The sequence below is a fragment of the Rhinopithecus roxellana genome, chromosome 9 (assembly GCF_007565055.1).
Source record: "Rhinopithecus roxellana isolate Shanxi Qingling chromosome 9, ASM756505v1, whole genome shotgun sequence".
In the NCBI taxonomy this organism is placed as follows: domain Eukaryota; kingdom Metazoa; phylum Chordata; class Mammalia; order Primates; family Cercopithecidae; genus Rhinopithecus; species Rhinopithecus roxellana.
The window spans coordinates 30,983,794-31,011,090 of NC_044557.1; the positions used below are offsets into that span (position 1 = coordinate 30,983,794).

The window sequence follows — 27,297 nt, forward strand, 5'->3', positions numbered from 1 at the left end:
AATACAAGAAAAAATGAAAATGAAGTATTTCTAGAGTAAATGTAATGCTGTTTTAAAATAGCTTAAAACTGACAGTCTCAGAAAGATAACTCTATTAATAATAAATTATACTGAGGCACCAAACTGCCTGAAGCACAGCCAGTCCATGATTATTTGAGGGTTTTGTGGGAGTGGGGGAATCTCTTGAGGCTATGCTTGTGTATCATCATGAATTATATACTAAATATTTCTCAAACTCAGCTAATCTGAAGACCATGGAAATTAGGCATCAGTTCACAACTTAGAGAAAAAGCAGTACTGTCAATTACAGCATAAGATGCAGCAGCGTGACCTGCAGAAAACAGAGCAAGTGAGAACTGAGTGCCTATTGGCCAACAGGCCAACAGGCTGCATGCACTTGACCACCGCAGACAGTTGGTCACTGTCCCCCACTGTTGGATGGGTGTCTCCTGGACAGACGGTCCCCTTCCACCTTCTGGATCAGGAAACATGAAGGATCATAGGCCCTATCTTGTTGCCCTAAAGAGTTTGAGGGTACCCAAATATTCAACGTCCTGCTCAGAAACTACTATTCTAAAATTCTAGTTGGATGGTAGCTAATTCTCAGGGAAATGTACAAAGAGGTAAATTGGAGGAAAAAACAAAACAAAACCAAGTAGACTTGGAAACCTAAAAAGTCAACACCAAACTGAGAGTTAGCCTATAATCTTCCATTAACCAAATAAAGCAAAACAACATCAACAAAACCAAAAACCTTCTTCCAGCCCAACCCCTAGTCTTTTAAGGTCAGTTTTCTGCACAGTTTGTTGCTGGTACTCACACTGACATCATGTTCCAGCTCAGCCAGCAAGTCAAAGTGGTGTCTTTTGGTGCCTGGCATCTCCGCAGGAACACCAGACCACACCTAGGATGGAACATATTGCAGAAGGTATTTTCAAACATTTAACATAAAGTCATTTCTAGTGCATTCAAGAAAATCTCCTCTGCTCAATTTCCATTTAACAGACTTGCCAATAAAGTTAAGCTGCAGAGTGCTCCAGCTCCGCCTCCCTATGCCTGCACTTTTCCCCACCAGCATGTGCTTGCTTACCGTCCCTTGTTTGTGCCTGTGTGTTTCTATCACCTGCACTAGCTGCTGTAATCATGTGACTTTAGTATGTGAACTAAGGAAATATGAGTGTAGAAGTGTTACAGTGTTTTGAGAACACTATTAATATTTCAAGAAGACCAAAAAGGATGTTACCCCCAAAATAACTAAAAATAGGTACAGGCAAATAAACTTATCTACAAGAATGGAAGAAAAATTTCTGAAAAACTCCTGGAGGAATCCTAACAATTTTAGGTTCTTGCTTTCTTTTACACCAACACAAAATAGAAACTGAAAATAATGAAAGCTGGTGTGGTTTATGTAAGATTCCAAAGAAAAGACCGAACATAGTCCTGCATCGAAAGAATGGTGAATGAATGTGAATTCAGTTATTTTAAGTTTAAATAAAATGTGTCTTTTAATGATTCCCCACTTTAACTTGACATTTTCTAATTAACTATAATCCGTTCTGATCATGGCAGATGAAAGGGGCTGCTACTATACATTTCATTCTAACACTGCTATTGAATGAATGCTAGACCATTCACCCCACAATGGAATATACAGCACAGAAATAATGATAAACTTCCTATTATATTAAGAAGTGGTTATAATTCCCACCACTGCACTCTAGCCCCAGCCTGGGTAACAGAGCAAGACACTGTCTCTAAAAAAATAAATAAATAAGTAAGTGTTTTTTTAAATAAAAAATAAAAAGAATGTACATATCACAAAGTATGTGATATGTAAGGGTATTGACTGTGATTGCCTATGTTTAAAATATATATATTATTATATAAAGAAAAATATATATAAGTATATGTAACATTTAACAGATATTGTATTTTAAATATAAATAATATACGTAAGTAAATACATAAATATATATTATAGATATAGTTTATATATATTTTTTAAACACAGGCAATAACATTCAATATCCTTACATATCACATGCTTTGTGAAAAAGAGTGAAGCGACTGAACACATTAACAACAGGTAGTTGAGTGGCTTATAATATCTGAATGTACAAACATTTTAAGCTAAAAATTATATATATGCCATATAGCACACCAAGTTAAACAATTTTTTAAAGTTATAAATTAACCTTCACTGTAGAGTCCCACGATGCAGAATATAGCCTGTTGTCATGCCAACAGATCTTACTAACAGCATCATCATGTCCCATTAATGTGTCCTGGCGTCTTCCAAATGCTATGGAATAAAAATAGCTAAAAGATAATGAGAAGTATTAAAACAGTAGTCTGGCTTAATTTTAAGGCTCTTAAACACATATTAAGGAAACATTAGGTTCTTTAATTCTATACTTACTAAGAATTACACATTGCTTGTTCTCAAATTACTAAATCAAAATATTCAAAATTTGAATTTAAAATTAGAAATTTCCATGTCTGGCTCATTTGTGTTTTCACCTCAATTTAAAACTTAGAGAAAAACAGACTCCAATTGGAGAAGTTATTCAATACAAGTAATCATATTCAAATCCAACCATACTGTCCTCATCTCTAATATTTGTTCCCTTTAGAAAACAGTGCTGTATCCAGGCAAGGAAAGCTTCTGGCTTTTCACACCTCATGTCCACAGAGGCAGCTATTCTGCACGTGGAATCACAGAGCGGGGTGCACAGATACATACACATTATTATCCCATGAAGAAGTTATGACAGTGGCATCTCCTGGTAAAAGTAAACAAGACGATAAAGCCTGAAATACAAATGATTTCACATTAACAATCTATAACAACTAGTAAGTCTCAAACACAGTAAAGCTATCTTATAAGTTCTCCCAAAAATTAATGCTCAAATTCTCTTTATGGTGGCTCTCCTCCTATTTACACAGATTTTCTCAACTGGCTAATTCCAGCTGTGCGGTTTTTTTCCCAAGCGCAGGAAGGAATGTCCACATGTGTCAAGGGTATTTACGACCTAGGCTCATGACTCTCCAGGGTCCTGCCCCAGGCTGGAAGAAGCCCACTCACACTCTGGAGTAAATCTCCAGTGGGGGGCGGGCTGGGGAAGATTCTCAAGAAAGAAAATACCCCCTCTGGACTACAGACTTGTGTGGGTAAGAAAACCTTCCAAAATTCTTTACAGAATTTCCAGAACTTTTGCATGACTTACATTAAAGTTAAGATGTGTTCTTTCAGAAGAATTGGTTTTATCATATTAAATATTCTACCAACTCAGAGATGCATAAATTAAGTAGCACATAACATTTAGTCTGACAGCTAAAAAAAAAGGAAAGGTTTATTAAGTAGAATTCTACTGGGTAGCTCTCCAAGTATTTTAAGGTAAAAATGAAATCACAACAGTATGAGAAAATGGCAACCTGAAAAAAATTTTAAATTGAAATTAGAAGTAATCTAAGGTATTTAGTAGATTTACCACACAGGAATAAACTCAACTGTTTTGGGAGAAACAAAGTATCATTGTATGTGTGTGTATAAAACATACTACACGGATTTCTATCATAATACTAGTAAGATGAACTCACCATATTTGAAAATGATATGCTTCTTTGCAGCATTTTCGATTCTTTAGAAAACATCTTCAAAGTGGAATCTAATTTAATAATGAGAAGTGGACAGATAAGAAAGATTTCCTAACCATTACAGACGCCAAAGAACAGCTGCTCTTCTTGTTCCTGGTGGCCAACAGTACACTTTATACTCCAAAGTATAATCTTACGGAAAACTGAATGTAAACAGAGCTAGATGACCTAAGGTCTCATCCAACATTAAGATTCTATCTATGACCAGTAACCCCATGACAAAAACATCAATTTAAAATTCCAGAGCTGAGCATGGTGGCTCACACCTGTAATCCCAGCACTTTGGGAGGCTGAGGTGAGAGGATCACTTGAGGCCAGGAGTTCGAGACTAACCTGGCCAACATGGCAAAACCCCACCTCTACTAAAAATACAAAAATTAGCCAGGCATGGTGGCACATACCTGTAGTCCCAGCTACTTGGGAGGCCAAGGCAGGAGAATTGCTTGAACCCAGGAGGCAGAGGTTGCGGTGAGCCGAGATCGTGTCACTGCACCCCAACCTAGGTGACAGAGTGAGACTCTGTCTCAAAAAAAATAAATAAATAAAAATAAAAAATAAAAAAATAAAATTCCAGCACAGACATGGTAGGTATACTGTTGACATTTCGGCATGATCCCAGGCAGAAATGTCACAGCTGGTACATGCAGAAAGCTACAGGAAGGAAAATAGCAATTTTAATAGTAACATTGAAATAGTAATTTTAATACTAAATAAGACAAAAAGATCTTGGCAATATGTTTTCTTAAAAAAAAATGCCCAATTATAGTGTGATACCCTTGCATTGAACATTAGTTATAGAAGGGAACCACTGACTTTCTAAATAATAACAAAGTAGAAATTAAAAATCCAAGCATTTAATTTTTTTGTTTTTGAGACAGAGTATCACTCTGTTGCCCAGGCTGGAGTGCATTGGTGTGATCTTGGCTCACTGCAATTTCTGTCTCCTAGATCCAAGCAATTCTTGTGCCTCAGCCTCCCGAGTAGCTGGGATTTTTGGAGTGCGCACCATGCCTGGTTAATTTGTGTATTTTTAGTAGAGACTGGGTTTCACAGTGTTGGCCAGGTTGGTCTCGAACTCCTGGCTTCAAGTGATCCGCCCCCCTCAGTCTCCCAAAATGCTGGGATTTACAGGTATGAGCAACTGCGCCCGGCCTCAAAACGACCTCTTAAAACCCAAGACTCACAAATTACAAGACTCTAATGTGCTTCGAACATCCTGTATTTGAGATATGTAACAATCTATTTTCTAACTTACACAGCATGATGTCAGAATGATCTTTAAATAATTTCTTCTGCACAGTATCACTTACCAATTCAACCCAATTTTTGCAACCCCAACACACAGAATTCCTGACAATTTTATAAACATGAGCCTCAATAAGACACTCTTCAGCATTAATTTGAAACCGAAAATGGAAGAATGAACACAGCATCACTTGAACTTTTCCCCGAGCAGTATAATTAGATCTGATAGTCTTCCCAACCTTGCTTTTGATTCTCTTAGGCAATTCTGACCATTCACCACAAAATCTATTTAAGATGATTAATTTGGGGCATCCTACGTTATATAAAGATGTTTTTCTCTTCTTGATGTCTAGTGGTTAGGATTTGGTGCTCTCACTGCAGCAGCCTGGGTTCATTTCTCAGTCAGGGAACCAAAAAAATGGAAAAAGAAAATAATAAAAGAAAGAAAAGATGTTTTTCTTGAAATCAAGGGTCCCCGGTACTAGAGGTGAGATCATGTTAAAGACTGCAGTAAAAGCTAAGCTCATAAGTGGCGGGTTGTGTGCATGCCCACATACCTAAACATACTGTATACTAGAAGATATGTAACTTTGCGGTGACCATCAGGATGCATATAAATTAGTACTATGAATTAGGAAAATCTAAATATGAGAAGAAACAAACAGAAAAAAACAAAAGCTTTTGACTTTATTTTTAAACTCCAGGCCGGGCGCGGTGGCTCATGCCTGTAATCCCAGCACGTTGGGAGGCCAAGGCAGGCAGATCACTTGAGGTCAGGAGTTCAAGACCAACCTGGCCAACATGGTAAAACCCCATCTCCACAAATACACAAAAATTAGCCAGGCACGATGGTGGGTGCCTGTGATCCCAGCTACTCGGGAAGCTGAGCGGGGAGAATCGCTTGAACCCAGGAGGCGGAGGTTGCAGTGAGCCAAGATCGCGCCATTGCCCTCCAGCCTGGGCGACGGAGTGAGACTCTGTCTCAAAAAACAAAAACAAAAACCTCTCTCTCCTTTATTGGGAAAATCCACAGAGAAGTGACATAATGCTTAATAAGCCTCAGAGGTTTGAAGCCACAACGCTCATAAAATTCATGGTTCACAAGATCATATAAGTATACTGAGCTGAAGGATTTAACAAACCATCCCAGACAAATCCTGCTAAGAACACAGGTTTTGCTTAAAGATAAAGCATTTTGTCTGAGGCTATAATGTTGGCAAACTCCACAGGTACAAATCCTGGCAAAATACAGATTGCTTCCTTCTATCAGAGAAGTGCCTCAGTGACCCTGGCGTGGCCCAGTTTGGGAACTGCACGTGAACTTCCGTTTGGTCTACTGTGTAGAATCACTTCTGTGCTTTGTGGAAAATTTTTTTATATACAATCCAAGACAGTATTTGAAAAAGAACAGAATGAAATGCTACAGATCATAAACAATGATAACAGAATCTGAGAGTAGTGATTCTGATTTTTCTGGAAGTGTTTAGTTGGATAGCACCTTGTCTTAATGAATGAAAAATACAATTTCCTATGATAAAGACTAAAGAACGAGTAGCCTTATTTTAAAAAGTTACAAACTTTGTCAGAACGAGTTGTTTTCTCATGGAAGCAGGAATAAAGATACTACCCTTTCACCTCTGCATCTTTCAGAGTGCCAACACAGTGCTCTCAACATGATACGGTCAAGACATACTTTAATAAATAATATATAATGCAGACTACCAGGGAGAGAACAATGGTGTATATAGTAAGGGATGCTTTCTGCTATATAGCTATAATAAGTCATATCAATGACACACTGCAAGGGTTTTTATAATTTTGATAATGTATAAGCATAGTAAATAATATATTAATGTGATTTTGAGCTAAATCAAATATCCTGAAGAAATGTACACTGAATGACAGAACTGAAAACCGTAACAGCAAATCTGCATCTCCGCGTGCTAACAGGCACACGCCGATTTCTGATACAGCACTTGTGACTCATGGCCAACCCCAACACGTGGACAGGGCACCCTCTTATGGCAGGAGGGAAGGACCTGACCCAGCAAGGGTGTGGAAAGGAGGCTGTTTCTATCCTCTACCCTCAACTCTGGGAAACCTCATCAGCAACAGAAGGATGTTTCATTATTATTTTTGGCAAATTACGATGAAACTCTATGTAATGTACCACAAAGGAACCGCTCTAAGTTTACTTTATGTGGAGGCAGCACATGCAAGTACAGTCCTTGACCGCGAGCTAAATAATAAAGAACTCAGACATTCTAGGATTCTGGTGAAGCCGCCTTTCAGGGAGAAACACTGACCTTGGGATGTTGTGAAGACTGAAGATCCATTGCGAGAGACTGTGATTCCAGTAACTGCTCTGCTCAAAAACAAAGTTTCACAAATTACTACTCATCATGTGTTAGGATACCCTCTTTGTTTCACGTCCTTGATTTCATTTTACCAAGTTTCCTTAATTTTTTTCTTCACAGTATGCCTGCTGGATCTGTCCCAGCATAAACCTGCCATTACCAAATCACCGCTTGGCAACTTCTCATGTTCTGGCAACACCTGTGGCTAGAAAACATCCCCACTCTTTGCTTCCCTGTGTTCCACATGCAATGCTTCACATATTCCTAACAATTTCTGGCAATTGGAAAACTCTTCTCCTACTATTCCCCCTTGTTTGACCATCACCAAAGGGACAAATTCTTCTTCATAGTCACTTCATTTGCTCATTACTGAAGCTAATTAACTCAGTGACTATTAAATGATGAGAAAATTGGTTCCAGCCTGTCCTCTTAAAGGATCATTCAGTCTTCACTATCTTGGATTACAAGGTCCCTTCCTATGTGCCATTTAGAGAAGTTGAGAAAAGACAGCCATTGTCATCATGAATCAGCCAAAACTCCTTGTTTCTCTTCGGGAGGCTGGATTGTGACATCAAGGCATCCATCTAATGCAGAGCAGCATGCCCAGCTCCACCTATGACCAATATGCTGGAGGGGCTGTCTACGGTCATGCAGCAAGGTGGGGCCTAGTCTCTGGACCCGGGTTTCCTCTCTGTAGCAGGATGAACAGGCTAAGTCAGTGCTTCTCAAGCCTTTCTACCAGAGAACATGAAGGTCTTAATGACAGAGGGCAGAGAACACACATGTCATCTCCGGGTCCAACAGCAAGCCCAATTTTCTAGAAGTATAATTATTGTTATAATTATTGTTTTTAAAATTCATGTGAACTTTGCAATGTTCTCTCTCTGAGAGAGCTAATTATTTTTAAAAGGAGGCTTTTCACCTACATTATGTGTAAATTCAACACTTTTGGGGTATATATCACACTTCTCCCATCACAGATGCAAGGAGCTGTGTACCCCAATTTGAGAGGCACAAAACTGGCTGCTCTCTGCAGACCACATCTTGTACTGTGAAGTGACAGACTGCAGAAATGACAGCATGGTAGCCACCACAAATCATTCCGTGCTAAACTTTCCCTACTACATCCACCTCAGGTGGAGATCACTATAGACATTTGGGGGAGATTTTTCAAAATCAAGACAACATTGAAAGGGAATTTTCCCTCTGACTCAGCTTAAAACAGTTTAATCCCATGCCAAGACCCTAACTTTCACCAGGACCATCAGCTGCTGAGAAGAAGCAGAGATATTCTTACTCTTTGTGGATTTTATAGTGCTCGTGTAACTGTAGTTTGGTGATGTTATTCCAGGCCAGTGTTTTGCTTTCTTCGGTCAGGTCTTCAAAAGACTCTTCACCTGGAGAGACTACATTACATTTTCGCTAAGTCAACTAAGTTACCAACAGACAACAGCATCAGATTCACAATATTTTCTATTAAAATCAAACAACTAAGAAACGAAACACCCTGTCCCAATATGACTGCTTTGAAATGTACCTGTTAGATGGTTCCATGTTAGTCAAGGAAAAAAATTGTATAAAGAACGATAAAAAGTATCCTTGAATAATACTAGAGTCTTTTTATACTTTTATCAATGTTTGCAAAGCTTTCACTTGGCCTCTAACTTATGAATTTGGGGAAATACAAGACTGAGTCATCATTTCCTTGTCAACATTCTTTCAAAAACCTGACAGTTGCCTAAGAATGCTACAGTTTTGTTTTGGTTTGGGGTGGGGAAAGCAGAGATGAAATCAATTACTGCAAGAGCTTCTGGCAGGAGTAATCCTTTTACTTCTGCTTTAAGAACGGCTGAAACAATTACCCTCTTAAAACAATCACATGACAGTGGTTATGGCCTGGTGACTAAGCAGAGCGCAGTTTGAAACAGCATCACAAGATAATCCTGTGATCTTTATTATTTAACCCTCTAGAGTATTCTCTCTTAAAGAAGCTACCCCTAGGTCATGTAACTCCAGGAAGCTATTTCTCCATGCTTGAGAGAATGCTCAGCTATGTACGCCTAAAATGTCTGGATGTGCCTGGAACAGACAGGAGGATTGGAGATAAAAAGTGATTTTGCTCCCAAGGTTCCACAGTGTCAACCTGCTTCTGGAAGCCTGTAGGTTTGAAGTTGTCTTATGTAAAATCTAAAACCTGGGTAACTGGAGAAAGGTGAGCATTCTTTCCTACCTTTCCAAATATTAGATGTGAGAACTGGGTCAAGTTCAATTTAGTGCCTAGCACATGCCCATTACAGAACAGACACACTGTAAATATTTGTCAGTGTTAAATAAGTGAAATCCAATGAAGAGACAGCACTTTGAATTCAAGATCTGTATGTGGGTATAGAAGAGCATAATTAGGGCCAGAGAAAGTCTTTTCTGGTAGACAGCAGGGCTGACAGTGACTGGGAAGGCAGACTGGACAGCCAGGACTGTAAGCATGAAAAGGCGAATAGTTAAGGATCAAACACCAGCTTCAAAACCACAGAAGAGAAAGAGAACCACATCAAAACATACATGGCCAAGTTTCACTCATATTCAATTGACAGAAAATAAAAGTGATTTGATTTCCCTTACAGTCTATAGCTGAAAACAAACAACATCAGCAAAAACAGGTATGTTTTCAGGAGAACTGCAATAAGGCAGGAGAACACAATCATCTCTAAGTAGCACAACAGTATACGTCTTGTCTCCTCTTCAGAAACATCTTCATCACAGAAGAGCAGCAAAAGGTGCTCACGTTTATTCTCTTTACAAAATTTACCTGGGGAATCCGCCATAGTTGCATTATAACTGGAGGTCTGGGACAAACTTTTAAACTTTGGGGTGATCCTTCGAGGATGTGGTGTCACAAATAGTTGTTTTGGTGTTTGCCCAAATTCCAAGATTTGCGTAAGCATGGCTACCTTCTCATCAGGATCCTGGATGCTTTGGGACAGAATACAAATAATGTAGTGAACCACTAGGTTCGAGTTCCTTGAAAGCATGCATTTCAAATAGTACTGATCAATAGGAGGGATTAACCCTCAAATAATGACAGCAACTATGTACCAGGGTTGTCTAAACCTCATTACAGACATTCAGAGTATTTTCTGATGCTCAATAACATAACAGTGAAAGCAAGATAGAATTCATTTTAAAATTTCCATACCTCCACATTCAAACAAATATATTAATAATTTAGATAAAGACATATAACTCATGTAGAAACTCCTTATTGACATACAAGTACCTGTTCAAGTCTACACCTCCTTCATAGGTCAGAGGATGAAATACTGAAAAAGACATACAAAACACTATTGAAAGATGTGCTATTTCAATGTAATATACATTGTTTAGAACTTAATGCAACAACTTAAAACTCATGTTCAAAGAAGTTGCTATTCACTTTGCAAAACAGACTAATATCCAACTGCAGTAAATACCAACTTGAATATTATCTTCAGATGAACAAAAATCTAGTTGTCAGGTAGGGGACCTGTCATCTCAGTCAGCATTATTTTCTCCTGAGAAGAAGCATGACTTATAGAATTAATAAGACTGAATTTCCATGTAAAAAATTAGGTCTGAATTTCCAGCTATAGCTCCTTGTTATGAATATGGGAGATATGGATTATATGTTAGTTCATTTATTAAAAAAAGAAAACACACGCGAGAAACGTGGAAGAAGACAAGCATTGAAACTGAAGAGAAGGTACACTGCTGCTGTTTTCTTTCTGTTGAATTAAAAAAAACTCTGGCATCTACTTGGGAGGCTGAGGCAGGAGGACTGCTTGAACCCAGGAGCCAGAGGTTGCAGTGAGCCAAGACTGCGCCACTGCACTCCAGCCTGGGTGAGAGAGCAAGACTCTGTCTCAAAAAAAGAAAAAAAGAAAAAAAGAAAAAGAAACTTTGGGTCTTCCATGGGAATTGAGGCCTCTGTTCTATCTTACTGTAATAGAGTTTTAATTGAAATTACTGAATGGGATGGAGAGTATATGCTAAAATTAGAAGACTTTATAAAAAGACCTCTTGGGGCCAGGATAAGGTTGGTGATATTTGGGCAAAAGTCCTCCCTCCTCATCAGTTACTCAATATCTAATCCAGGGGCTGGGTGTAGTGGCTCACGCCTGTAATCCCAGCACTTTGCGAAGCCAAGGTGGGCGGATCATCTGAGGTCAGGAGTTCGAGACCAACCTGGCCAACATGGTGAAATCCCGTCTCGACTAAAAAAAAAGTACAAAAAAATTAGCTGGGCATGGTGGCACGTGCCTGTAATCCCAGCTACTTGGGAGGCTGAGGCAGAAGAATCGCTTGAACCAGGGAGTTGGAGGTTGCAGTGACCCAAGATTGTGTCACTGCACTCTAGCCTGGTGACAGAGCAAGACTCCATCTCAAAAAGAAAACAAACAAACAAAAAATCTGATCCAGGGTCGTGGAGCCAATGGATACTGTGCTCTAACAGAACATGCTTCCACTGAAGAAATAAGACTAATTGCTTTCGCCTAATTTTTTTTTTTTTTTTTTTTTTTGGTATTGTTTGCTTTCATTTTCCAATGAAAATGAATAATGCTAAATATTCACCCAATGCTAAATAAAATGTCAATGAATATTACATACCATTATGGGCCCCAACTGCACCACTCCCTTTTTGTTTGTAGCCAAATATTAGATCAATCCACTCGTGAAGGTGTTCAGACACGTAATTGCTTTCCAATGCATCTTTGCTCTTCTGGAGAAAGTCCTCGGGACCTATTAGATTAGACTCAATCGAAAAATCATGGAGTCTTCATTTTTTTCCCTCCCATTTCTCTTGTCTATCTATATGTATATAAAGTTTCTAGGACAGGCAAGAGGTCCATATATCTTAATGCAGTTTTTTTTTTCCTATCATATGAAATGTAAGTTTTTTGGGGAAAAAAGTGGCAAGAATCATTTTCACATTAAGGTCTCTCAAATACATATTAATGTTTTTACATCATAGACTCATAGAATGCTTCTGATATGGAATAGGACTCATATCTCCTCATTTAGACAGAGAATTACATTGTGATTTTTAAAAATCTAAGCAATAAAATAATACTAAAATTGCACTACCTGGTAAAGAGTATCTATAATACAACACCACCAAGGGGGGACTCACTGGAGGCCCAAGGGGGAAGCTCCACATCGTCAACCATCTGTCCTCCTTGTCTCTTTCCCAAATCCAACTTCAGGCTATTGACTAGAAAGCTCACATCATCACCATAGAATTCTGGAATTAACTAAAAGTTTCAGGGGGAAAAAAAAAAAGAACAAACATGTTGTAAAGCAGGTAGAAACCCCAAGTCCAGTTACTCATCAGCTTTATTAACTGCTTACCTCTTTAAAATCCGTTGCACCATCCAGGCAGTTTTTCCAAGTTTCTGCAATACTACATAAAAAAAAAAAAAAAAATTCACCTATTTTCAGCTATGGAAATAGCAATAGCAGTATTTCCTATGCCCTTGGGGGTTGTTCTACACTTTACCTGTATTAACTTCTGTTTGTCAATCACACATAGTTCTAACCATCCTTCTGAGTGTCCCACTTTAACAGAAGGGAACACTGGGGCCCAGAGAGTTTTATGTAACTTCTCTAGGGTCACACAGCAGGAGTGGGCATGGAGTCCGAGTCCACACCGTTAGCTACCATATACACATTGCCTCATCCAAGGGCCAAATGGAGGAGGGTGCCTACACACTGAAAGATTAGCACCACTGGTCGGGCGCAGTGGCTCACGCCTGTTATCTCAGTACTTTGGGAGGCCAAGGTGGGTGGATCACGAGGTCAGGAAATCAAGACCATCCTGGTCAACATGGTGAAACCTCATCTCTACTAAAAATACAAAAATTAGCTGGGCATGGTGGCATGCGCCTGTAGTCCCAGCTACTCAGGAGACTGAAGCAGGAGAATCGCTTGAACCCGGGAGGCAGAGGTTGTAGTGAGCCAAGATCACGCCACTGCACTCCAACCTGGGTGACAGAGCAAGACTCTGTCTCAAAAAAAAAAAAAAAAAAAAAAAGATTAGCCTCACTATCTGAATGGCTCATTGCAAAGGGAATTATTACTAGATATGTATAGAGTTCAAAAAAGATGAAAAGGACATACCAAAAAATTCACAACAATTATTATCTCAGTGCGGTGGGATACCAAGTAAACTTATTTCCTTCTTTGTATTTTCTGATTTTTTTGGTAAGAAAATATTACTTTTATAATTTAAAAAGTAAAGCCATTTAAATACACACAAGGAGCTATATTCAATTCACAGCAAAATTATCAAGAATAATAAAGTGTGGGAAACAATCTAAATGCCCAACAATGGAGAAAAGAAGTTGAAATAAAACATGGCATATGTTAGAATGTGATACAATAATTTTAAAAAAGAATCACTGTTTTGAAGAATATCTAATAATATGGGGAAAACTTTAAGATTTAATATTAGGTTACAAAAGGCAGTACAAAAAGCTGCACTTAAAATATGTTCTCACATTTACACACACATATTCATGTCTAGAAAAATCCTGAGAGGAATAGATAGAACAATTATTGATTTTTTACATTTCTTTAAATTTTTTATCTAGTGCTTTGAAACAAGTATGTTGTATATATACAATCAGAAAGTGTTAAAAATGATAAGCAAGTCATTTGTATCAAACCTGTTGAACATTCTATCTGCATTATCAAATCTTCCATTCTGTAGGCACAGCATATACTCTGGTGCTAGAGGGGTAAAAAACAGAGATAAGTCAGATCACAGAATCATCGAAGAATACAGTAAAATAACATTTAATTGGGGGTAATGATAAAGAATCTTACCAATCCTTACAAGATAAAAAAGTACATAACCCGGGGAAGAGTAGTGACTCCCATACATGAACTTTGGTTCAGGCATTTCCTGGTAGCGTGTCTAGAATACAGAAAAAAAAAAAAAAAAAAATTGTGCTAAGTGTTGGCTATGAAATAATAACTGACAAGTAGTAAAAGCCTAAAAGAAATCATAACGGCCGGGCGCGGTGGCTCACGCCTGTAATCCCAGCACTTTGGGAGGCCGAGGTGGGCGGATCACAAGGTCAGGAGATCGAGACCACAGTGAAACCCCGTCTCTACTAAAAATACAAAAAGAAATTAGCCGGGCGCAGTGGCGGGCGCCTGTAGTCCCAGCTACTCAGGAGGCTGAGGCAGGAGAATGGCTGAACTCGGGAGGCGGAGCTTGCAGTGAGCTGAGATCCGGCCACTGCACTCCAGCCTGGGCGACAGAGCGAGACTCTGTTTCAAAAAAAAAAAAAGAAATCATAACATAGATAATAGATACACCATATTCCTCAATTTCTCTGTTAGATAAGAAAAGGAGAAGATAAGAGGGAAAGAGAATCTTTGGCTAAACAGCATTCCTGAGACAAGTATTTTGGTTTCCCTGGCTTAATGGTAACAAAATGTTGGCAGTAGATTAAATAGAACTGACTTTATGTGTCTCTTATGCAATTTACCACAGAATGCCTTCATGAAAATAGTTCAGCGAACCTGTAAACAGGTCGCCCTCCTCCTTCCCAAACTATAGACAAGAAATGCAAATGGTGAGCAGTTAATTCATGGTTAGGAGAAAAGTAAGAAAACACTACATAGAGTCACTGGTGTAATTCCTCTAAACCTTGGAGAAACGAATTTCCTTCCCTAAATAAAAACACAGGCCATGGCTTCTCATCTTGCTTAGAAATGAAGAATCTCTAAGTCCACATACCAGTAGCCTCTCCAGCCGTTCCTTATTTAGGGCCCCCACTGGCTTACTAAGATCCCGGAAGGTTCCTGGATTTGACAAATCTATAAACATAAATCAATAAATAACTTCAGCTTATACTTAGTACCATTAAACTCCTGAATTAATTCAAATATACACATTCACTTCCACAAAAGTTTTTTTAAAAATTGAGAGCGATCCATGAGAGTTATATTTTTTTTAGTTATTTATATAGATGTAAAGAAAAGGTTAGCAATTTTGAGTTTTAAGTTAGCCACAACCACTTAAGAGCAACATCTCTAATTTGACAATGCCCTGAACATTAATTTTTAAAAAAAGTTTCTGATTAAGGAACATATATATATATTCCAAGTAAAACAACAACAAAAAACAAATTTTAAAAGCCATTATTCTTCTATCAAGATTTACTTTCTACGTTAGAATTCTAGTGAATATTATTATTCTCCAATATTAGCCTATTTGAGAACTAGTAAGCTAAATATTTTCAGAGAAATACATTCTCACATTTCTAGAAAATCTATTATTTCTTTCAAGTACAAGGATTCAAGATAATGTGTCAAAAGGAACTAACTGTTCACAATATATAATTTTTAAATATTATAAAATAAAGTTACAATACAATTACATTTTTCTTAAAATAATCTGAGGTAGCAAGAGAAGAGTAGATATGCCCCAAAGGTAAAATGGTTATATCTCTGTAATATAATTATGGATGATTTTTATTTTCTTCTTTATTCCAGGACTTTCCAAGTGTTCTATAATAAATAACCACAGTTTTTAATGTGATTTAAAAAAATAATATGATAAGGTGAGTAGCAATTTTCAAAGTAAGAAGCAAATATTTCAAAACATGGTACTTATAGGTAATAATGATAACCCTGGATTAAAATTACGCCCGTTTTTTTCTCTGTGTGTCCTTCAAGAAGTATGGTGGAAAAAACATACATGAAACACTTATGTAACACTCATATAGTACCTTGGAATGGAAATTGGCAGTCCTTAGCAATACAACTGAAATGTGTTGTAATTTGTTCACATGTCACATCATGATTATAAAATAGAATTCATTCTCTCCTTTAAAAACAATACAGATGACCACTTCCCCACTCAACTTGGTCAGAATTCCATGTGTAGCAGTTACCTAGTTCTGAGCTGGAATAATCATGTATTATCCATGGAAACACAGGGTACTGGGAGAGGTCGTTGCAGCTGCGGTCGGCCAGGTTGTTGAGGTGAAGGAGGTACTGATAGTTGGAAAGGTGTCCACGCTGCCACTGCAGCATGTAGCTCTCAGCAGTGTGCTCTGCCACATGGTGCTCTGGGGGAAGAGGACCCACGAGGTCTGCCACTTAACTTCATAAACTTAGTATGCAAAGGCTAGGGGCTTAATGTGTAGACCCTTCCTGTGCATTCTTGAAAAATACATTGTAAGAAAAAGAAAAGCAGGCTGCTGACTTGTTTTCATAAAGTATTTGTTCAGCTATGTATAAATAGTTACAAGATCAAGGAGGGGAAATTATTAAATACACTGAGCTATTACCCTACCCTCCACAACATGATATAACCTAAACAAATACAAAAGTGTAGAGCAAATATATAAATTTACATGTTAATAGGTAATATTTATACAGCAACGAAGAATCCCTCCAAATGTGCTATATCTCCATGCATTTAAAAACCCATGGTCATCTGGGAGCTTCTTTCTTTTATTATTTACGAAATTAAAGCAATCTTTTAGTTTTCTTTTAGGCCTGGAAGAGATGTACTACTGTTAATTTGTCAATGACTATATATTATTTATGCATGTGAAGACTAAGGAAAAGAAATCGTTAGAGAAGAAAACAGGCATTTGGCAGGAGGACCAATTCTCAAACTAAAAGAACCAGATCTGCCCCCCGAAATACCTCAGGAAAAATGAGATCTTAGGTAAATGCAGCAATGAGAATTTCCCTTTTAGAGTGTAAAATGAATTAATTGTCCTACAAGTGGATTTTCCATTTTGTTCAGAAAATTCTTCTTTCAAGCTTTCCTGATGCATTAAGCATCTTAACTCTTAATATTTATTCTCATTTACTTTTACCAAGTCTCTTCTCTAATCAGCTACTAGGAAAGGCTTCAAAAATCAAAACACACTTCCCCCCTCATTTTCTACTTTTGAAACCCCTCAGCAAAAGTATGAACAATCTTAGGAATAAACTCAGTGAGAACTGACAGCTTCTTAGAAGATGGGTATTTTAGATCATGGCAAAGTTTTTGGCTTGAGATTTTAGGACTCACCATGAAAGCTGAGCTTTTTATTGTAATCTTGTTATAGTTTAAAAACACAAAATTTAAAAACAGATCACGAGATAGAAGATTAAAGTAAACTTGTATCAAAGCTATACTTATACATAAAGTTACCTTGAATAGCTTAATGTATGAACAAAATACTAGCTATATATAAACCTACTTTAAAATAAAAAGTTAAAATAAAAAACCTACTTTAAAAAACCTACTTTAAAATAAACAAATAAAAATAAAATAAAAATAAATAATAAAATAAATAATGAAATAATAATAATAAAATAAATAATAAAAAACCTACTTTAAAATAAAAATGTTCCCTACTGAAAGTCAACTATTCCTCCTTGAAGGAAAATCTCATTTCTAAGGGAAGATATACTTTACTACAAACTTAATAAATGGTTTTGTGGTACACTAAAATAACAAACATATTAAGATGATATTAATAAAATCCCATTATCCTTTTTTTTTTTGACAGGGTCTCACTGTCACCCAGGCTGAATTACAGTGGTGTGATCACTGTTCACTGCAGCCTTGACCTCCCAGGCTGAAGGAATCCTCCCACTTTCAGCCTCTCGAGTAGCTGGGACTACAGGTACACGCCACCAGGCCCAGCTAATTTTTAATTTTTTTTGTAGAGATGAGGTCAAGCCATGTTGCCCAGGCTGGTCTTGAACTCCTGGGCTCAAGAGATTCTCCCTCCTCGGCCTCCCAAAGTGCTGGGATTACAGTCATGAGCCACCATGCCTAGCCCCAAAATCCATTTTTAAAGATAATTCCATTCTAGTTATCTAGCAACTTTGTAAACTAGAATAATTTAAGTTAGCCTTGCAATGTAATAAAAAAACTTTGGGCTTGAACATCATAATGTAAGTATTTTCTCTGGCAAAGGTGGGAAAAATCACATTTTCCATGAAAAACTGAAGAAATACCATTAATTAAAAGCAAATTCCACTCCAAAGTCAGCATATTAAGCATAGAAGGTTCACATGTTCCTTTTGCAGTCTTTCAGCTTTGTGGTTCTGATCACAATCAATGATCACAAGTGTATGAATAACTCACTGCCTCGCAGTACAAAACTGAGTCTTGGTTCTCATAAACTAATATAAGACCTGATTGAACATAAAAATATTTGAGTGGATTCTTCAAAATCAATTCAATTTGGAGGATGTTAGAATATAAGAGTATTTAAATATATTTATCTAGAGTTTTAAAAACATACATTCAGAATGAACTATTACCAAAGTGAATTTATATTTCCCAGAATTTTAAAAACATTACTTTGGCAATTATAGTTACTGATGAGAAGAAGTTAGAACCACAAACAGACGATTCTAGAAATAGCATTCTTCTTATTTCCTATCCCAGATCCTTAGGAGTTGAACTACCTTCATATGAACAGAAACCCTATCTCTACTAAAAATACAAAAAAAATTAGCCAGGCATGGGGGCAGGCACCTGTAGTCCCAGCTACTCGGGAGGCTGAGCCACGAGATCACTTGAACCCAGGAGACAAAGTTTGCTGTGAGCCGAGATCGCGCCACTGCACTCCAGCCTGGGTGACAGAGCGAGACTCAGTCTCAAAAAAAAAAAAAGAAACAATGAAGAGTGAGTGCCAAACCTAGGTATGTGGCAATGTAAAAATAGAGATCATCTCTATCTTGAGGTTCATAGAACTTTAGGTAGATGTCGGAACACAGATCGTCTTCTGTGCAAAATACTTCCAAGCCCTATAAATTCAAAAAGAAAAGAATAAAATAAATAGCATTGTATTCCTCTTGCAATCCCAATATAAGTATATAATTACAAAAACTTTCAGTTAAACATTTGTGTTTATTTTTATATCTTATATTCCTATTTTCAATCTATAAATTTAACTCAGTGACATATATACACATATATGGTTGTGTGTGTGTGTGTGTGTGTGTGTATATATACATATGTTGTGTTTATAAATATTCTGAGAACAAGATAGTATCTCAGCTAAACTTTGTAAATCACCTTGGGTGTTGAATATTTTCATTAATAATAGCTTTTGTGAACTTATTTTGAAATTCAAAAATCGCTGATCCATGTCTTCACATCTCTTCTTCAAACATAAATGTTTAGCTTTCTTTCATAAGTTAAATAACATATATATATTTTTTGAGACCAGGTCCTGCTCTGTTGCCCAGGCTGGAGTGCAATGGTGTGATCATCGCTCATTGCAGCCTCAAACTCCCTGGCTCAATTGATCCTCCCACCTCAGCCTCTTGAGTAGCTGGGCTACAGGTGCACCATGCCCAGCTAAGAAATAAAAATTATGCATACCTAACAAATTGATACTTGAATAACTCATTCAACTAATACATTATTATTATCTTATAAAAACCTATGAGCTTTGTGACAATAGTATTGGTAAGGCTGAGCTAGCAAAGGAACAGACAAAGCCAGGATGAAAGCCCAGAGCTGCCCTTGGTTTAAAAACAGGCTTTTACAATGTACTAGCTGGGAGCTTAGGAAGTTGACCCCTGGAGTCTCAATTTCTTTACCTGTAAAATACAATACTATCTACTTCATAAGACTTACAATGGCAAATAAATGAAACATTATACATAAATTGCCTAGTACATAGAAAGCACTTAATCAATGTTAATTTCTTCTCTTTTTCGGACTGCAGCTCTATACCCAAAGGAGGAGATTTTTAATAGTATCTGTTTCCCTGATCCACTATTAGTGCTGGAAATGGAGGAATGGCCTTTTAAATAAAACAGCCAGCAAAACAGTAGAATTTCACAAATTAAAAGCACAAAAATAAGAGTTAAAATTTCACAATGCTTTTGTAATGTCACCAAGTTACTGGTTAATCTTCAAAGGAGAAAAAATGAATTTCTCTTGGTGTCAAATTAAAACACCTTGGAATCATACCTTCTGTAGGGATTGGTTACTAAAGTAAGACATGTGTCAGAAATACCTAAGTATAGAAATACACTTATTCAGGGAATGGTGGAAAGAACTGCCTATATGAGTTAAATGGTTATTTTGTCCATTTCTCTCTCTCAGCAAGCCCAAAGGCTGAATTAATGTAAGTTAACTGTGAATATACTACTTCCACTAAAGAAGTAATTTTGTATTATCTTCCAAATTTTGCTTTGAGACCTAACTGCTATGAATGCTGGAGGCAAGACAACACAGGGCTAGTTTTACACAGACCATTCTAGCCTGAGCCCAGAAACTGAGAATGGAGTGAGAAACTCAAAGGCGCTCTAGCCCTCTTGCTCTTGGAGCCAAAAATATTTCACAACAGAACATCTTCTCTCCATGAAGGACTTATTCCTTTATGAATTTCTAGCTTCTCCAAAAGAAAGAACAGCAAAATCAGAGTCTAATTTCTTACAAGGCAATGTACTTGTACTTTCAGACATCCCATAGGTGTTTACTGTCAATAAACTGCTTGCTAAACTGCAGGTGTGGCAATCATCCCCCAGCACAGCCTCCCAAGGACTCACCAAAGGCATGAGGCCGTGCCTCCTTTTGTAGATGCGCCGGACATCTTGGAGTGTTATTTGGACCACAGGTTTCTTTAAAAGTAGAAAGACAATCTCAAACATTATTGTTCTGACACAATTAGAAGTTGTTCCGCAGTATCAGAAAGGGGGGAAAAAATCAACAAATCTCGCCTTCCTAATGAACCACTGGAAAAGGAAATCTTGGAACAAGGTGATATCTGGTTTCCCATTCTGCTCTGTCATCTTTCACTAGCTTTATGATCTTGGGCAAGTCTTCCTCCCTGCCATGTGGCATCCGCCAAATGATAATGCAATCATCTGTCTTTCAGGGATCTTTCAGGTTAGTTTGGGTGGGGTGATATCTTTCAGGTTAGATTGTGGGATGATAAGAAATATAAAGAACTGGCATAAATCACCTCTCAGGAATCTTGCTATCTTTTTTTGACAAATAGTTTGCTTAGCACTGACACACGTCTTTTTTTAGAGAATCCTGTCTTTTATCTCACTAAAAATTACAGTGTATTAAGGCTCACAAATTACTAAAGTATAAAGCAAGGCCTCTAAATTTTTTCTTTGTTAATGAAGAAGAAAATTGTCTTGCTTTTCTATAATTTTAAAACACTAGCAAGAGAGAAAGGAGGTTTAATAAGGCAGAGATTGGCTAATGGCTATGCTTTCGTGGTCCTCCTCTCAAGTGGGAGGGATGATGGGTACGCAGAGGTCAGTCTGTCCAAGAGTGGAAACTGCCCTGGAGGCCCAGAGTCAAGTCTTGTAAACAACTGGTCAAGGATCCCAGCCAGTATTGGGAAGGGGTAAAGGCCCATATCATGGATTGTGAAGCTACGGTACACAGACATTTTTTTCTCAAAATTTCTGACCCAAGCAATAGTAGCAGCCAAGCCAATTTATTACACTCCCCAAGAATGCTGTGCCAGCAGCATGCAGTGTCTACTGGAGAACTAGGAACGTGAGCCCCACCACCTAGTGGACAGAATCGCTATAGCATAATCTTTCACTCAGGAGAGTTTGAGATGTTTTAGTGCCCTGTAATGACCAGCCTGAACAACCTCCAAGGTGGAACTTTCACTGGCAGAAAACACTCCTGATTCTTGGGCCCTGCCAAATGGCCCCACAGCACTACCAGGGTGTGTTAGGATTTCTGTTCTTTTAATGGATCATGCTAAAAAGTGGCCAGATCTAGATAAGCAACAAATCTTTACAAGTTTCAGCATGGAAATCTAAGTTCATCTTTACTTTCTGGCCTTGTAAGTCTGGTGTCATTGTGAAAGAGAAGATTGTTTCCAACACCCTAGCAGGAGCCCACAACTGTCAGACGGCAGGATCTCCACACACACCTCTGCACTAGCTAGGAGGACCTGCTCATAATGCTCCTTCAGGAAAAATTCAGATCTACTGAGGTTGTTCATATAAGCAAATATATTTCAAAATCCAAAATCCATTTCTTATTAATCATAGCACATTTCACTGGTCTCTCAGAAATGCCTCCTTGAAGAAAGGTCTAAATCTCTAGCGACCCTTTACTAAAATCGGGAGGAGCAGGGTTTCTTTTCACCACCCTGAGAGCAAGTGCCCCTGACATGACTGAAAACAGAATAAAGGAACTCAAACTTCGGAGACTCCACACCACGATTACACACAGTGTTTGTAAAATACACAGATGCTACCTGTGAAGGGGGTGGGCAGGGACATGACTTTTGATCCTCATCAAAAAGTGAGGTCACAGGCATTGTGAGGCCATGGTCTGGAAACAGCTTAAATATGGGCAGCTCCCCACCTGACCCTGCAGTACACGCACCGGGTAGCCGTTGAGAGGCTGAAAATAGAGGTTTGTGTCCGTGATGCACACGTGTCCAGGATTAGTCACCAGAGGTGTCACCATTTCTGCTTTGCATTCCATGTGCAGCTTTTCAGAAATGTTTTGGAACCTGAAAATATGTTTTTCAGCAAAAGCAAGAAAAATCAGAAATTGATCTACTTTCTAGGTGTATCTAAGGGAGCTACAGTGTGACTTTGTATGACATTTGTCTAAACACTACATTTAATACAAGAAAAATGGTAATATAAATTGATTGCTTAGATAAAACTGACAGTTTAGAAATGGCATGACAAAAACTCGTTTTTCAAAGACATAGGTGAGATTATGTACCACAGAAGCCATGACAGACAAATAAATACCAAATAACCCTTAACTAAACTCATTCCCCCCAAAATAAACAGGTCTTAAAACTATTCTTACATTTAAATTATTTCCTATTTTTCTGTCATTATTTTTATTGTCCTATAAAACATTTTGACACAAGTGGCATTTATTTCACACTATACTTTATAAGGTTGTGACTACATAATTATAATTACTTGAATTATAATACATTCGAGTAATTGTATATTCCTTTGTATATTCTTGAGTATATCCCTTTGTGGATTTACTGCAGAAAAGCAATGAAAAATTATTTCTCCACTACCCACTCCTAAAATATTTAATCAACAAAGTCCCTTCTCATTCTACTTTACTGATTTAAGGAAAAATAAAGGGAAAACAATCAAATCATCAACATTTTAAGGCAATTACTGAAATAACTGGGTTAAAAATAAATCTCTTTATAAGTGACAGGACAAAAAGATACAGGGGAAGACCTTCACTTCAAGTTAGGATGGGGAAGCTATAAGAGACTGTTGAAGCTTTCACCCTAACAACCAAAATGAGCTGGATATACTGAAAAATCTTCACAGCTTTTTAAAACCCACTGGGATGTTGAGGATGCAAAGAAACCTAAACGAACATGATTGCAAAAAGGAAGAGACCACCAGGTGAGTGGCAGGAGGAGGAGCAACCTATGATAGAAGTGAGTAAGGGCTGCAGAATGAAGAGAGATCTTTAGGGAAAAGGAAAGCCAGGGTTGAGACTGGAGAGCGAAGAAAGCTCCCCAGAGATCCAAAAATGCTGTCAACTTTGGTGCAAAACAAGGGAAATCTCCCACAGTCCAGAAAACTGATGGCTCAATTGTAAAGCACAAATATATCTCTAGAATCCTTCAAGTGCTGAGATCCCAAGTCCTGTGGAAGAGAAGGTCTTTATCACTCCCTCAATGGAGTTGTAGGCAGTGTTGTCTTAAATTTAACCACAGGTGCAACAAAGTCTTAATGCAGCTCAGTGACAGATTTGATCGACAGAGCCTCCCTGTACAAGTAGCCTGACAGAATAAGAGGTGGCATGACCACTTCTGGAAGTAAATATTATTTGTTTCAGTCTCAACCTTTCCTTTTTAACAGAACTCAATAAAAAAATTACAATATAATAAAATTATAATAACAAAGAAGCAAGAAAATATGACTCATGTGCAAGAGAGAAAAGACTCTATAGAAGATGTGCCAGACATTGGATCAATCAGAGGAAGACTTTAAGATAACTATAGTAAATATGATAAAGGGTCAAGAACAGTCCAGGCATGATGGCTCACACCTGTAATCCCAGCACTTTGAGAGGTCAAAGCAAGAGGATCACTTAAGCCTAAGAGTTTGAGACCAGCTGGGTAACACACTGAGATACCATCTCTACAAAAAATAAAAAATTAGCCAGGCATGGTGGCATGTGCCTGTGGTCTCAGTTACTCAGGAGACTGAGGATCCCTTGAGCCCAGGAGGATGAGGGTGCACTCAGCCATGATTATGTCACTGCACTCCAGCCTGGGTGACAGAGTGAGACCCTGTCTCAAAAAAAAAGAGAAAAGGGTCAATAAGAACAAAAGACGGACAACACATGTGAAAAGACAGAGAGTTTCAGCAGAGAAATAGAAACTATGAAAAAGAACCAAATGGAAATACAGGAATAAATATATTGATATCACAAAGAATTAATTAAACAATCTTAACAACAGACTGGATGTAGTGGAGGGAAGGTCCAGTAAGGCTGAAAACAGGTCAATAAAAAGTGTCCTAACTAAAACAAAACCAAAGGAGAAAAAAGAATGAAAAAAATATATAGGAGCATGTATCTGAGACCTGAAGAAATATATCAAACATACTAACTTAAGTATAACTGATTATAGAATAAAAGACAGAAAATAGGACAGAGGAAATGGAGAAGAGAATGGCTGAGAACTGATGAAAGATACCAGTTCATAGATGCATGTTACTCTGAAACTCTATGTGACACAATAAAAAAATATATCATTTGGTCTCTGCTCCCAATTCATGGCACAGAGCTCCTGAAACTTCTGTAATTGCCCGAGTAACAGAGGTGTTAGGTCCATCTTTTGTTCTAATATTTGGTCTTTGGTCCTGATTCCTAAGCCCTTGGAATTTCCTGAGTTATAGAAGCGTCTTTTGCTCTAATGAGGCAACTGTGTATGGAATCCTGGATGGGTGCTGGCCACCACAAGGACCAAGCCCTGAGAGGCTTAGAGCTTTCGGCCACACTCCCCCTTTTCAGGGTAAGGGAGAGAGGCTGGAGACTGAGTTAATATTTGACTATGCCTATGTGATGAAGCCTCCATAAATGCCCCTAAACTATGAGGCTGGGAGAACTTCTGGGTTGCTGAAGACATCTATGTGCCAGGAGGGTGATGTACCCTCACTCCACAGGCACAGCAGCTCCTGCACTCATGACCCTTCCTTCCAGATATCACCCTATGCATCATCCGGCTGTTCATCTGTACCCTTTATCATGTCCTTTATTATCATAATAAACTAGTAAACATAAGTAAGTATTTCTGAGTTCTGTGAGCCATTCTAGTGATCAAACCTACAGAATGTGTTGTGGGAATCTCTGATTTACAGCTGGTTTGTCAGAACACAGGTGACAACTTGGATTTGTGATTGGCATCGGAGGTGAGTGGGGGCAGCCTTGTTGCGCTGAGCTCTTAACCCCTGGGGTCTGTGCTAACTCCAGGCAGACAATAACTGAATTGAATTGTAGAATACCCAGCTGGTGTCAGAGAACTGCTTGGTATAGGAAAAAGCCAGACAGCTGATCACTGAAGTGTCCTGTGTTGACAGCATAGTAGGAATTTCCCCATCATACACTCTGAAACCTTCAAGCAGGATGAGCACAAGAAAACCACATCTTACACAGAGAACAACAATTCAAATCATGGGGCTACTCACCGGAAACAATGGAATGACAGTCTTTAAAGTGGTAAGAAACCTGCCAACCTAGAATTCTATATCCAAAAACACCCTTCAAAAATGAAGGTAAAATAAATATCTTCTTCTTAGGCAAAGCTGAGAGAATTCATCTCGAATGGATCAGTTTGTAATGAACGCCACAAAAAGTGTTTTAGACTAAGGAAAAATGATACCAGATGAAATACCAGATTTTCAGAAAGGAAAGAAGACTAGAAATTATAAACATCTAAATATCTAAGTATTAAAAATATTTTTAATTTCTAGGCAAACACATATGTATGTATCTAAATTCTTTAAAAAACTACTGATTTTTAAAGCACAAATAAGAATATTGTATTGTGGGTTTTATGGAATATGCATAAATTAGCTACAAGATAAGATGATAACAGGCAGGAGAGGCTAAATGGAAATACATTGGAGTAAGGTTCTTGTATTGGTGTAAAGTAGTATGAAATAATATCTGAAGGTACACTCTGGCACAAGGTACATATTGTAATCTCTAGAATGACCACTAAAAATAACACAAAGTGCTACAACTAAAAAGTCAATCGAGTAGATAAAATGGAGTACTGAAAAATACTAGATTTACTGAAAAGAAGGGAAAAAACGAGACACCAAGAAAAAAATACAGAAATAACGTGTGCCACATAATGATGTTTTGGTCAATGATACTGCATATACTAGTGGTCTCATAAAATTGTAATACCATATTTTTACTCTACCTTTTCTATGTTTAGATACATAAATACTTACGATTATAATTGCCTACAGCATTGAGTACAAGTTGAGTATTCCTTATTCAAAACACTCGGGAGCAGAAGTGTTTTGGATTTTGGATTTCTGAATGTTTGTATCATATCGGTGTGCCTCCCTAATCACAAAATCTGAAATCTGAACTGCTCCAGTGAGCACCTCCTTTGACCATCATGTTGGCACTCAAAAAGTTTTGAGTGCATTTCGGACTTTTGGAGCATTTTGGACTTTAAATGTTTGAATTAGGGATACTCAAGTGGTACAGCAAAATGCTGTGCAGGTTTATAACCTAGGAGCAATAGGCTATATACTGCATAGTCTAAGTGTGCAGTAAGTTGTACCATTCAGGTTTGTATAAGTGCACCCTATGATGTTCTCACAATGACCATTGCCTAACGACACATTTCTCACAACATATGAGGTGGGAAATTAAATAAAAATAAAATTAAAAAGAAAGAGAAATAAGTTTTCCTGTGTTAGGCTGACTTGTCCCAGAGGCAGCAACAGGCACAGCCCAGACCCAGGAAAAGTCTAGATAATACTATCTAATGTGCTCTGAAGACTCTCCCAA

The 27,297-nt window shown here is 37.9% G+C and overlaps 1 protein-coding gene across 1 annotated transcript in view; it reads right to left on the reverse strand.

Annotated features, from left to right (window-relative positions):
* Positions 1–27,297, reverse strand: part of NSMAF (neutral sphingomyelinase activation associated factor) — a 74,097-nt gene that overhangs the window by 2,973 nt on the left and 43,827 nt on the right. The window contains 18 exon segments of the mRNA XM_010386794.2: positions 821–904; positions 2,196–2,319; positions 2,744–2,811; positions 3,601–3,668; positions 7,209–7,267; positions 8,557–8,665; positions 10,066–10,229; positions 10,534–10,576; positions 11,901–12,032; positions 12,424–12,544; positions 12,642–12,693; positions 13,958–14,021; positions 14,118–14,208; positions 15,040–15,119; positions 16,199–16,375; positions 18,962–19,070; positions 20,829–20,900; positions 22,645–22,774. Of these exon segments, the coding sequence (XP_010385096.1) occupies positions 821–904; positions 2,196–2,319; positions 2,744–2,811; positions 3,601–3,668; positions 7,209–7,267; positions 8,557–8,665; positions 10,066–10,229; positions 10,534–10,576; positions 11,901–12,032; positions 12,424–12,544; positions 12,642–12,693; positions 13,958–14,021; positions 14,118–14,208; positions 15,040–15,119; positions 16,199–16,375; positions 18,962–19,070; positions 20,829–20,900; positions 22,645–22,774 (1,747 nt within the window).